Source organism: Aplysia californica, unplaced genomic scaffold (genome assembly GCF_000002075.1).
Source record: "Aplysia californica isolate F4 #8 unplaced genomic scaffold, AplCal3.0 scaffold00080, whole genome shotgun sequence".
Classification (NCBI taxonomy): Eukaryota; Metazoa; Mollusca; class Gastropoda; order Aplysiida; family Aplysiidae; genus Aplysia; species Aplysia californica.
The window spans coordinates 1,289,125-1,300,965 of record NW_004797350.1 but is presented as its reverse complement, the minus strand read 5'-3'; the positions used below and the strand labels follow the sequence as shown (position 1 = coordinate 1,300,965).

Genomic DNA, 11,841 nt, shown 5'->3' with positions numbered 1-11,841 from the left:
ATGTGACATGAACTATATTATTGTCATGGCAGGTGAATGTGACATTTTCGCTGATCAACAAAATCCTGACACAAGAGAGTGTCCGCTTCCAATGATGTGTAGACATAATGCTTGAGCAACAAGCGTCACTCTAAAGCTATTAATAATTAATCATTTGCAATTCTTTACATCTTAATAAGTACACAACATGTTTTTAGAATGGCACTGGGAAATATAAGCATGAAGAAACAATTGTGGTCATAATGTTTAGGTTGTGTTTATTGCTAAAAAAAATAGCAGCCTCCCGTACGCGCGACACATATTATAACAAAGTACAAAATAGATATGTACATACTTCATACGATAACTTACAATATTCACGGTGTAAATCACAGCTGTAGAAAACTACGGTGTAATCATTATACTCTTACTTATCCTAAGTCATTGAGCAGTTTCCGTGAAGAAGTGGTTGTGTGTACGCTTTATAGCAAATAAGATATTATTGGCCCAGTTCGCTTTTGATTTGAAAAGGTAGACTTTTCTTCTTTTAAAGGGACTCTCTTACCGAGAAGTGTAACTTATGCCCATGTACTACTTTATGGTGTCGCCTGGTCTGTTCTGTCTAATTGTAAACTTGGTACTATTTACACAAAATATACAAACTGAAGAAAATAGAGTTGAGTTCCAGTTACAGAGAAGAAGATACAGGGGGCAGTCGTACAACAGCCTTTAAATAGGTGTTGGAAAAAAGTTATACAAGCAGAGAAAACAGCAGAAGAAATGCACAAAAGTAGGACATATAAATGATGCCCTCCAAAGACCCTCAAGAATCTACCAGTTTTATCAGAGTAGATAAAGAAAAGGGGGATACAACTCGTGTCTGCTTTACAGTCGTACGACAACGGTGTCTGCCTCCGAGATCACACCTCTATCAAGCCTGTTGTTAATGTTCGTCGTCTGCCCCGCTTTCTCAGTTTCTCCATCATCATCCACTGGCGGCTTTCTTATCTCATCTTGCGCATTTGGAGCGCTGTTAACATCTTGAGATTCAACCTCTAAAATGTCATTCATCTCCACATCTTTGCCACCGTCCATACAGATCTCGTTAGGAACCTTCTTAAAACCGGTGTCGACTTTAACTTTCGGAGCTTCCGACGAGGAGGACTTCAGGCTGTCAGCCAAGCACTTGCCTTTGGTCTCCGGAAGGACGAATGTCGTCATCGTGACCAGAAAACACAGAACCGCTACGACGACGTAGGAGACTACCTTCATGTCGTCCTGGATAGAGATGGATAGAGAAGAGAGAAAAATGGCTAAAGGAGGATCTTCTTTAAAGGAAGTATAAAGAAATGATAGTCTTAGTGAACCTTTATATGAATTTAAACAATGAAACTTTGTGGAGAAAGATATCAAAGCAAAAACTAAAGCATTCGCCCTCAATCCTCAATTTATTCGTACTCTTCGTCTCATTTAAGGGAACTGCTCCTTATATAGCTCATCTCTGTCATTTAATATGCTACAGGCATACAGGTTTCACTTATAGTGTGCCCTTACATGTCTTAAAATGACTGCAAATGTTTCATGCTCCAAACGACGCAATTTCAATAACATGAGAGGTGGGCTCCTTCGACCCCGCTTAGCAGCGACAATCCGTGATTGTCGGGATATATCATCCCAGCAGAGAGAAATAATTTACTTAATAAAACAGGCTCCTTCGTAAGGAAATCGAACACATATCTTTTGAATGCAACGGCTGATAGCTTATCCACTACACAGCAAAAGCTGGTTCACGCATCGAAAGTTTCTTTAAAATATTTCTGTTTGAGTGTTTTGTTTTGAGACGCCATGCTTTTGAAAGTTGGAAGAAACGTGGTATAACTATAAATGATTTCGAGTACCCACCACAACCAGTATAGTCTGAGAATGAAAGAAACGAAAATAAAGATTCTTTTTCAAGGGTCAAGTTTAAAAAAGGACAAGACATACTATGGCATAATCTTTTCACCGGCTCGATGCGGAATCGTAATAACAACAATACCGAGATGATGTAATAAAAGCAAAGAATCCACAGCTTATCATTTAATTTGATGTTCGGGTTGCAAGCATAGCTTTTTTTTTGGGGGGGGGGGGGCTCTCGTGGCATAGAGGTTAAGGTGTTGGCCTCTCATTTAAAGGTCCAGGGTTCAGATCCGGGTAGCGACAGACAAGGGCAAAAAATCTCGGAGGGCCCATGTGCAAGTTGAGCACATCAAAGATCCCTTGGTGGTCTAAAATCGATAAGAGTAAGCTTCGGCTGTCACCGGGGCAAATTTCAAAATTTCAAACCAACTGAAAATATTAGGTGTGTCCCGCGCGCTCATATGACCTTATGCAGCTGTGAGCGCCGTAAAACGCTTAGGGGCCTACCAAAAAAAAACCCATAGTTTTTTAATTCTGTCACAGCGTGGTGGAATTAGGCGCTCGTCATAATTTTTTGGGCACATGAAATTACTGGTATCATCTTAAAGTCTTTCATTTAACTTGCTTTTAATGTTTTAAAAAAATCGCCCATTCACCTTGAAAAGATGTCGAGTAATTTTAAATTGAAGGAGGTTTTGGGGGGAGGTGGGTCGCCTGGTGTTGGAGGTGAAATTAACGAGACAATGGGTGCTAGTAATTCTACACAAAAGTATGTTTTAAATCGGATAAAAAGCATTGAGCAGTTTAAAAGGCAAAATATTAAAAATTGTCCATGTGGAACAATGGTGTCTTTTATTTCACTGACTTTACCACAATACGACACATTTTATTTTTGTAAAAAAGAAAGAGAGGCACAAAAATGTACAGCAACAACAACTAAGTCCGAGGAGAGATTGAACAGAAACAACAGATACGGAGAGAAGAATATCGAAATAATAGAGCCCACCTTGAGACACATTCTTAAATGATTCTTCAGTTTCTTCTTTTTTAGGGATATAAATGATCTAACCTATTCCAGAGTCACTTGATAAACCACTGTGTGAAATGTAATACGGTGTGCCCACCACGGATGGGATCGCCCGACTCGGTCGACTAAAAAACGAACGTGTCTGTTTTCAGTTTCAGGCGAACGAGTCCGGCGATCCGCCCAAATCCAGCCGTAGGTGGCACCACGTATTAGATTATCAATAGGTCATCTGAATTAGTTAGTTTGCGTGATCAAAGTGACTTACTAAATTGATGAGAAAAGGGGCCACTATTCCTCCCACACGAGCAGCTGTGTTGTGGGCGCCGTAGCCGAGATTCCTGCAACACACAACACACTTAAGTTTACACAACACACTTATATTTACACAACACACTTACGTTTACACAACACACTTACGTTTACACAACACACTTATGTGTACACAACACACTTACGTTTATACAATACACTTATGTTTATACAACACATTTACGTTTACACAACACACTTACGTTTATACAACACACTTATGTTTATACAACACACTTATGTTTACCCAACACACTTACGTTTACACAACACACTTACGTTTACACAACACACTTATGTTTATACAACACACTTATGTTTACACAACACACTAACGTTTACACAACACACTCGTGTTTACACAACACACTTATGTTTACACAACACACTTATGTTTACACAACACACGTATGTTTACACAACATACTTACGTTTACACAACACACTTATGATTACACAACACAATTATGTTTACACAACACAATTACGTTTACACAACACACTTACGTTTACACAACACACTTACGTTTACACAACACACTTATGTTTACACAACACACTTACGTTTACACAACACACTTATGTTTACACAACACAATTATGTTTACACAACACACTTACGTTTACACAACACACTTATGTTTACACAACACACTCGTGTTTACACATCACACATATGTTTACACAACACACTTATGTTTAAACACACTTATGTTTACACAACACACTTATGTTTACACAAAATACTCGGGTTCACACTACATGTATTTAAAGAATGTTTATACTAACTTAATATTCAAAGATTTTTTATTCTGAGCTAAACTACGAAAGGATGTAAACTAGACTAAGCTAAAGGGGATGACACATCGAACTGGAACAAAAGTTTAGATCTAAAACATTGGGCTAAAAAAGTTAACGGTTAACTAAACTTAGCTAAGCTAGATTATTAATTCAAGACTTGGTCTGTACTAAAGTATACAAAACCATATTATGATAATAGATTCAGAGTTAGGTCAAAACCTTCAAATATTATACTGCAGCCCTTCTCACCGTATGACCGTTGGGTAAAGTTCTACCCCCCAGGTCTGAATAGCACACCAGCCGCTGCTGACCATCACTTTGGACGATGTACACAGGATGTTGAGCATCAGGCCACGATCAGCCGAACCTGCGGGGGCATTAAAGGAACGTGGTTTTGTGATACATGATGATGTTTTACGTCACCCTTGACACAATTTAGATAATTTAGGAGCTAAGCTGTTGCGAAAGGGCATTTCAAGGCCAACCCGTGATGAGTGGGATAAACTATTTTAGCCGACAGGAAATGACAATCACAACCTACATTCATCTTGCAGGGAAGAAAGATTCGGATGAAGACTGCCGTTTTCATTGTAATTGTTACTGTCTTTTGTCTGAGATGCTGTATCCCACTCGGACTTGATTCACTCTGATACGCTTTATGTCTCCCTACTAAGAACTGCCGTTCACATGGTCAAAACTCATGTCTTCTGTGTGCGCTGGCGTAGAGCCTAACCACAACAAGACAAACGCTAATGCTCGCTTGTTTGATTGAGCAATTTTGAACAACGAACACCGTGAACCGTCCACAGAGTGTGCGTGTGTGTATGTGGGAGGGGGTGGGGGGGGGGGGGGGGCAACCAATAACAAGATGCTAGTGGGGGGGGGGGGGGGGGCACAGCGGAATGCTAGAGTTGTTATACAAGGGCATGTTGACTCTATGAAAGACCAGTGGTCAGCTGGGTAATACGGCAGTAATACAGGTTCTTGCAATTGCAAGTGTTCTTTCTCTTCTTTTTTTTCTTTTGCTGCTGTGCGATATCAATCCCTTACTCTTAAACGAAAACAAAACAATGAAATCCAAAATGGTATGTGAAAGAGGTATTTAAAAAATGGGGAAAAGGGGATGAGGACAGATATGATAAGACTTCCATCACAATATCAGTAAATTGTACATACAAGTTAATTGGTATAACTTTTGAAGTTAAAATACATTGGCAATTGTAACCAAAGGCAGAGCCCCTATCCCCACTCCCATCCCCCGACCGGCGAGATCTTGCTCCAGTAGCTCAAAGGTAACCACATAAAACTATAGCAAACCAGTGTGAGATGCAACCTGAATGCAAGTGAAAAAAAAAGTGTTTGAGCAACCAAGCCCAGATTTACACATGTGATATTTTCCAAGATGTATCGTCACTTACATTTTCCTGCCATCCTTCTTCTTCACTCTTTATAGTGAGGTAGAAGCCCCACCTTCAAAACGACTAATCTGTGCCAAGAGCGACGTCATTTTACGCTTAAAAACAGAAAAACTGACAGGAAGAAAAACAGGCACAGAGAAAGGAAGAAACTAAGAACGAAAGACACAGACAAACAAACTCAGTCACACTGACCAATGAGCTCCACCACCAAGCACCCGACTGCAGCCCCGCAGGCCAGTACAAAATACAGCACTGATGTCCAGCGCCGGCCAATTCTGCAAGGACACGGACATTTTGGTCAGTTTAAGTGACGTAACAACATTTTTCTTAAATTATATTTTGTTTTATAAGATAAAACATAATAATATGGTAAAATATGTTGCTGGGTAATATTTTACTTTCAGATATTGATAATGTATAAAGAAAACTTATAGTATCTAATACAGTTTGACCCCATCAACATGCTGACAGTAAAAATAATGCAACACTTATCTCAATAATGTTTAATAAAATGAAACCTCTGTTTCAAGAAATATATAGATTCATACCATAACGCTGCTGGTATAAAAATCAAATAGAAAGCTGAATAATAAAGGAAGTAAACTTTAATGCATTAATGTATAGTATAAAACGTTTAGGCATGAGACATCAACGTTCTTTCCATGCGTCTCCCCCCACCCATCACCCCTCCCCCTCTCCCCACCTCCCTCTGTTCACCAGCCAGAAAAAAACGAGTATCATGGATACCTGTTGAGAAGCCAGAACGAGACCAGCATCATGGATACTTGTTCACTAGCCAGAAAGTGACCAGCATCATGGATACCTGTTCACTAGCCAAAAAGAAACGAGTATCATGGATACCTGCAGGGAAGCCAGAACGAGACCAGCATCATGGATACCTGTTTACAGTCAGACAGAAACGAGTATCGTGGATACCTGTTCAAGAGCCAGAAAGAAACGAGTATCATGGATACCTGTTGAGAAGCCAGGAAGAGACCAGTATCATGTATACCTGTTTACAGCCAGAGAGAAACGAGTATCATAGATACTTGTTCAAGAGCCATAAAGAAACGAGTGTCATGGACACCTGTTCACTAGCCAGACAGAAACGAGTATCATCATAGTATCATGGATACCTGTTCACAAGCCAGAAAGAGACGAGCATCATGGGCGCATCTAGGGCGGTCAGTATGGTGAGGTTCACGAAGAAATTGCCAGAAAAGCTGGCCACGCCGAAGCTGATGCCGTAGTAGATGAGGGACATGGCGAACCTGTGGAGGGAGAGATGGTGGTTGGGATCTGCTAGATGAATTCACGAAAGGCAAAGACAAGAGGAAAACCCCCCAACTAAAACAGTAATAAAGAAAAGCAAAACGAGATTTAATGGACCAACTATCTATCTCTCTATCTCTCTCTCTCTCTCTCTCTCTCTATCTATCTATCTATCTATCTATCTATCTATCTATCTATCTATCTATCTATCTGTTCTTTTGTTGCTTCTCTATTACTTCTTCCTTTTCATCTTTCAAGTGTTTTTCCTTTAGTAAGTCGATTCTTGTATTGTCACTTATTTTCCATTTTCTATCTTTTCTTATCTCTAATGCCATTGTTAAATTTGCTATCCCTTGACTCTGACAAAACGAAGTGCATTCTCTTTTTGTTTACTTGCGAAATATACAAATCATACATTTTCGTGATCATGGGAACATTTTGCAACATTGAACTCCATCAGGTACTCAAGATGGAACTGTGACCTCAGTTTGGTTTCGATGTTTTTGATCATTGTTTGAATACACTCAAAAAACGCTCCTGTACTTGATTTCCTTTCATTACTCTCAAAAGCTGTTCCTTAGCCCTATCGGAGATGGATGTTAAATCTCTAAGATAACCGTATAATGTTAAAACGGGCCTAAAAATCCCAGACCATAGCAGTCACCCACCAGTCGAAGCAGACAAGGACAGTCGCTGTGGCCACCTTTCGCTCCTTCACAAGGTCCAAGTATGTGTACTGTTTATTGGTGACACGTAGCTCTTCTTCCTCCTTTGCGATACCCTGAGGTCAAGGTCAGTTAAGAGTGATACATACAAGCGGCAACATAACTCGATAGGGTTATACTGAAACCCACACAAAATTTGAGATACTTTAACATCATCATCATCATCAACAATGACAACAACAACAACAACAACAACAACAACAACAACAACAACAACAACAACAACAACAATAGATAATAGAGTTCTCCACTATATCTGTGGGGAAAAAAGTAGTAGTTGCTGCGAAAACTTATACTTCCAATTTTCATATAGAAAAAGTAACGAAGTATGTTCTGACAACGTCATGTTTATTTGATATTAATAATAATGTTTTTGTCCTGAGATTTTGTACAAATAATATAGCTTCCAGCACTTTTCATAATTCCATACTGTCTTTTATTCAATGCAAGGGACTGATTTTTATCCCAAATCGCCTCGCTCTCTCAACACATCGCAAGCACGCGTTCTCAATAACATTAAATATATTCTTACCTCCAGAACACTTCTTGCCTTTTGTGGCACTTTTTTGCCATTGGTTTCTGCCATCTTTCTAAGGACCCCCATAGCTTCGTCTATCCTGTTGTGCACACTAAGCCATCTGATGCTCTCGGGCACTATGCTAGGAAGGGTGATAGAAAAAGAAAAGCTGCAGGGTTTTCTATCAAAATCAGTACATCTGCTATTTCATCTGTTCTATAATTAAAGCAGTAACTCGTACAAGAACAAACAAACAAACGCACACACACATACACGCACACACACACACACACACACACATACACACACACACTCTCTCTCTCTCTCTTTCTCTCCCTCTCTCTCTATCTCTCTCTGTCTCTCTCTCTCACACACACACACACACACACACACACACACACACACACACACACACACACACACACACACACACACAATAATAATAATAAATATGATTGTGTAAAAGTACATTTTTCCAAAACAAATCGTATGAAAAGAAAACAGGAAGAACAGAAAAATACAAGGATCACGTGAAGAAAATAACAATCCCGTGATCAGCAGGCCATTTCTCTCTCAACGTGGGGATACTTTTCAAAGACAGTTTTTAATAGGACCATCCCTGTGAATATTTATCTGTATGAGATATATACAAATTGTGAAAGTCTTGAATCATATTGATTTCAAGGAACTTCATTTGACCACCTTCGCGTAATTTGCGAAGAGTTCAGTGGTAATTTGGTATAATATTATGTACTTTTGACCTTCAACGACTAGAGATATCTACCAACTCCCGTATTTCAGAGGTTATTTGTCTTAGTGTATGAAATATATTGGACACTTATAGTACACAACAGATTTCGCTGGATGAAAATTGTGATATGCAAATATGACACAACCAAATATATCAATCAAAAACATGTAGTCTAACCAAACAAATGTACACGTATCCCACCAAAACGATCTAAATGAACCAGCAGTTAGGATCAATGTGCTAGCAGGCTGAATAGAAAAGGTTCAGAAGCGTTTTACGATAGCATAGATGATAATAGAGATATAATTACAAAGTAGCTTTAAGGTGGGCATTCCTTCCTCTCTGCCCTCTTAGGTTTTGAAGGACGTATAACGATGTATAACGCTATTAACCTCAACGGTTTATGTTCTCAAAGAATGTTCAGCACGTTTGGGCAGCCACGGAAATCTAAATTAATCAAAAATTCTCTTCACACAAAGTCTCAAAAAGTCAAGAGTCGACCAGATCATGTTTAATTCTGATCTCCAATACTAAGTCAAATCAGTTGGCTTCGGTGGCCTAGTGGTTGGGCTACCAGAATCGTAATCGTGAGGTTGCGGGTTCGGGGGTTCGAGCCGCGAGCCCGACGTTGTGTCCTTGGGAAAGGCACTTTACAGGAATTTTCCTCACTTTACCCAAGTGGGGATGGGTACACGGCCATAGACAGTGAAAGATCTTGTCAGTATGTTAGTTTTTGAGGGCTTAATCAGCTGCTTGCACTGTATGCTTCCTAGGAAGTTGAGTTTGTTTCAGAATGCTCTCAAGTCTGGGTAATAGTATCGATTGTAAAGCGCATAGAGTTTGCTGTTGAGTGGGGATTTGCGCTATGCACATGCTATCTATTATTATTATCAGTTCAAGGAACCGAGCATTCCACATGAGAAAACAAATATTATATCAACATTTTCAATTCGTTGAAGATTTTCTGTCTCTGAGAGAAAATCGTTTTCCTTTTTCATTTTAACCACTTTAGTTAGAGATAGCATTACGTATACATGTATGCACGGCTTTTGTTCTTTAGAAGCACTTTGACGTTCATTTTTCTTTGTTAATTGACATCAAGGCTAGCTGGCTTCCTTAAATGGGTCGTGTTGACGGAGGTGTTTGTGCGTTAATGGTTACACTCCCCACTTCGCGTTCAAAAGACTTGAATTTGATTATCGAGTAGTGAAATACCTTAATTACAGCTGATTCCCCCCCCTTTTTTTATAAACAGGTAGTATTCCATGCAGCCTAGGCTGGCCATGAAAGGCATGATTGAATGGCAGTGATATAAATTATGTGTACGTAAATTAAGGGTTTTTCCATTGACTTATCCATTGGTCTTATAGTCTTCCCCCCCCCCCCACCCAGCGTCACATTCCGATATTTAGAAATTTTACTCCTACACGCAACATCTTTAGAATAATCCACAGTAGGAAGAGAACTCACAACCATGCCAGCAAAGTCGGGAGACCCATGAAACCACAGACAATGTGAAGGTGAGACCAGTTCTGGAGCAGACTGGCAGCGCCGGCCAACATGCACGTGCCGAGCACCCAGGCCGGGATCACAGACAGAATGGGTCGCCATCTGACGGGAAGAACCTCAATACAGAACGTATAGCACACCACAGTGAGGCCACCTGAAGGGATCACGGAAGGATTTCTTCTTTAATTGCATTAGCAAAGCATGTACAAACGTTGTTAAATTTTAAAACAAAATTGAATCAATCATTGATAATTTATGATTAAGTAACTTGTCATTTAGTTTATTCATCTGTTTATATATTCTTCTACTTGTCCATTTATCTATCACGTACAGAGAGTAAAAGTTTAGTTTTAGTTTTAGTGGAGGTTTTACGGCACTCGCAACTGCATAAGGTCATATGAGCGCCAGAAGATTAGATTTAGAGGTGTTACAAGAGAGTAAGAAACATAAAAAAGAAGAAGGGGAGATAAGGACGATAGATGTTTGATAGGAAAGAAGAAGCAAACCACAACAGAGCACCCGCCAATCACCAACAGAGAGTAAAAATCAATCAACTTAATATAAAAAACCTTGAGCCTCACTACATAAACACAATGAAAAAATACATTAATGTGGTTGTCTTGACTTTTGCAATTGTTTGTTGCTACTGATATCTTTTGATAGTTCACAAACGAAAATGTTTGGTCATTGTTGATATCACTAGGTTTAAATATAGACATTTTCAACATATAAACTAATGGCATTTAGGAAACTCGGTTTTCTGAGGAAAGCATTACAACAGTGTTTTCCCTTGACTGAACTTCGACTGAGCCAATGGCATTTTTGCCTTGATACTCCCGAATACCATTGTCAAACCAGCACCACTTATTTCATGAAAATGTTTTATCCTGTTTTAGCAGGACCAAAAATAATACTCTTTCCAGTTGCAGTTGGGAAAAACAAGAGGAAGTGGTGGGGAGGAGGGATTGGAAAACGGATTTAGTATATGCGGCAGATTGTGCCCCACTTTTAAGCAAAACAGAAGAGACGAAATACACGAGAAGCCAGCTCACCGATTGCCAATCCAAGGACGAACCGGACGGCACCAAACATCTGCCAAGACACGGAGAAAGCAGCCACGAAGTTACTCAGGGAATGCAGCAACATTAAGGCAAAAAATATCTTCTTCCTGCCAAAGCGGTCGCCCAGGTACCCGGCCAGTACCGCACCAATCAGTACCCCGGTCATTTGGACTGACGTCACAGTGGGTTTTGCCCATCTCATATCGCAGATCAAATTCCACTGAAAAGATTGGAAAGTAACAAAATCGCATGAAAAAGCTTCAACAAAAGTAGAACAGAAAAACCCTTTAATACCCCCCCCCCCTTCCTCCGAAAAAATAAAAATCACACGATATAAAACAGAGTAAAAGGAAAGATTGTTCTTCTTCAGTCAAATATTGTCGTAGTACAAAAAGTACTCTTTTATTCCCTCACTATACCTCTAGGAATGTTATTTGTATGGGAGAATATGTTTGCGCCTGAGAGAGAGAGAAAGAGAGAGAGAGAGAGAGAGAGAGAGAGAGAGAAAGAGAGAGAGAGAGTGATGGAGATATATACATCTCCAGTTTTCTAGTTTTCCTTTTGTTTTTTAAC

The 11,841-nt window shown here is 39.6% G+C and overlaps 1 protein-coding gene across 1 annotated transcript; it reads right to left on the bottom strand.

Annotated features, from left to right (window-relative positions):
* Window positions 1-237: 237 nt before the first annotated feature.
* Window positions 238-11,484, bottom strand: LOC101850550 (organic cation transporter protein-like). Its single transcript, XM_013080262.2, has 9 exons — window positions 11,260-11,484; window positions 10,169-10,361; window positions 7,963-8,089; window positions 7,374-7,486; window positions 6,570-6,704; window positions 5,626-5,708; window positions 4,265-4,382; window positions 3,171-3,243; window positions 238-1,257 (listed from the first exon to the last, which is right to left on the bottom strand). The coding sequence occupies exons 1-9, from the start codon at window positions 11,468-11,470 to the stop codon at window positions 865-867; spliced, it is 1,446 nt and encodes a 481-aa protein (XP_012935716.2). The 5' UTR covers window positions 11,471-11,484; the 3' UTR covers window positions 238-864.
* Window positions 11,485-11,841: the final 357 nt, after the last annotated feature.

Excerpts from the sequence above, each read along its gene's own strand:
- LOC101850550 (XM_013080262.2), bottom strand. The coding sequence starts at position 11,470 with ATGAGATGGGCAAAACCCACTGTGACGTCAGTCCAAATGACCGGGGTA. Across the intron at positions 6,705-7,373 it reads GTCCTTGTCTGCTTCGACTG|GTTCGCCATGTCCCTCATCT; the intron begins GTGGGTGACTGC and ends CTCCCTCCACAG. Across the intron at positions 4,383-5,625 it reads CTTGGTGGTGGAGCTCATTG|GTTCGGCTGATCGTGGCCTG; the intron begins GTCAGTGTGACT and ends ATGCCCCCGCAG.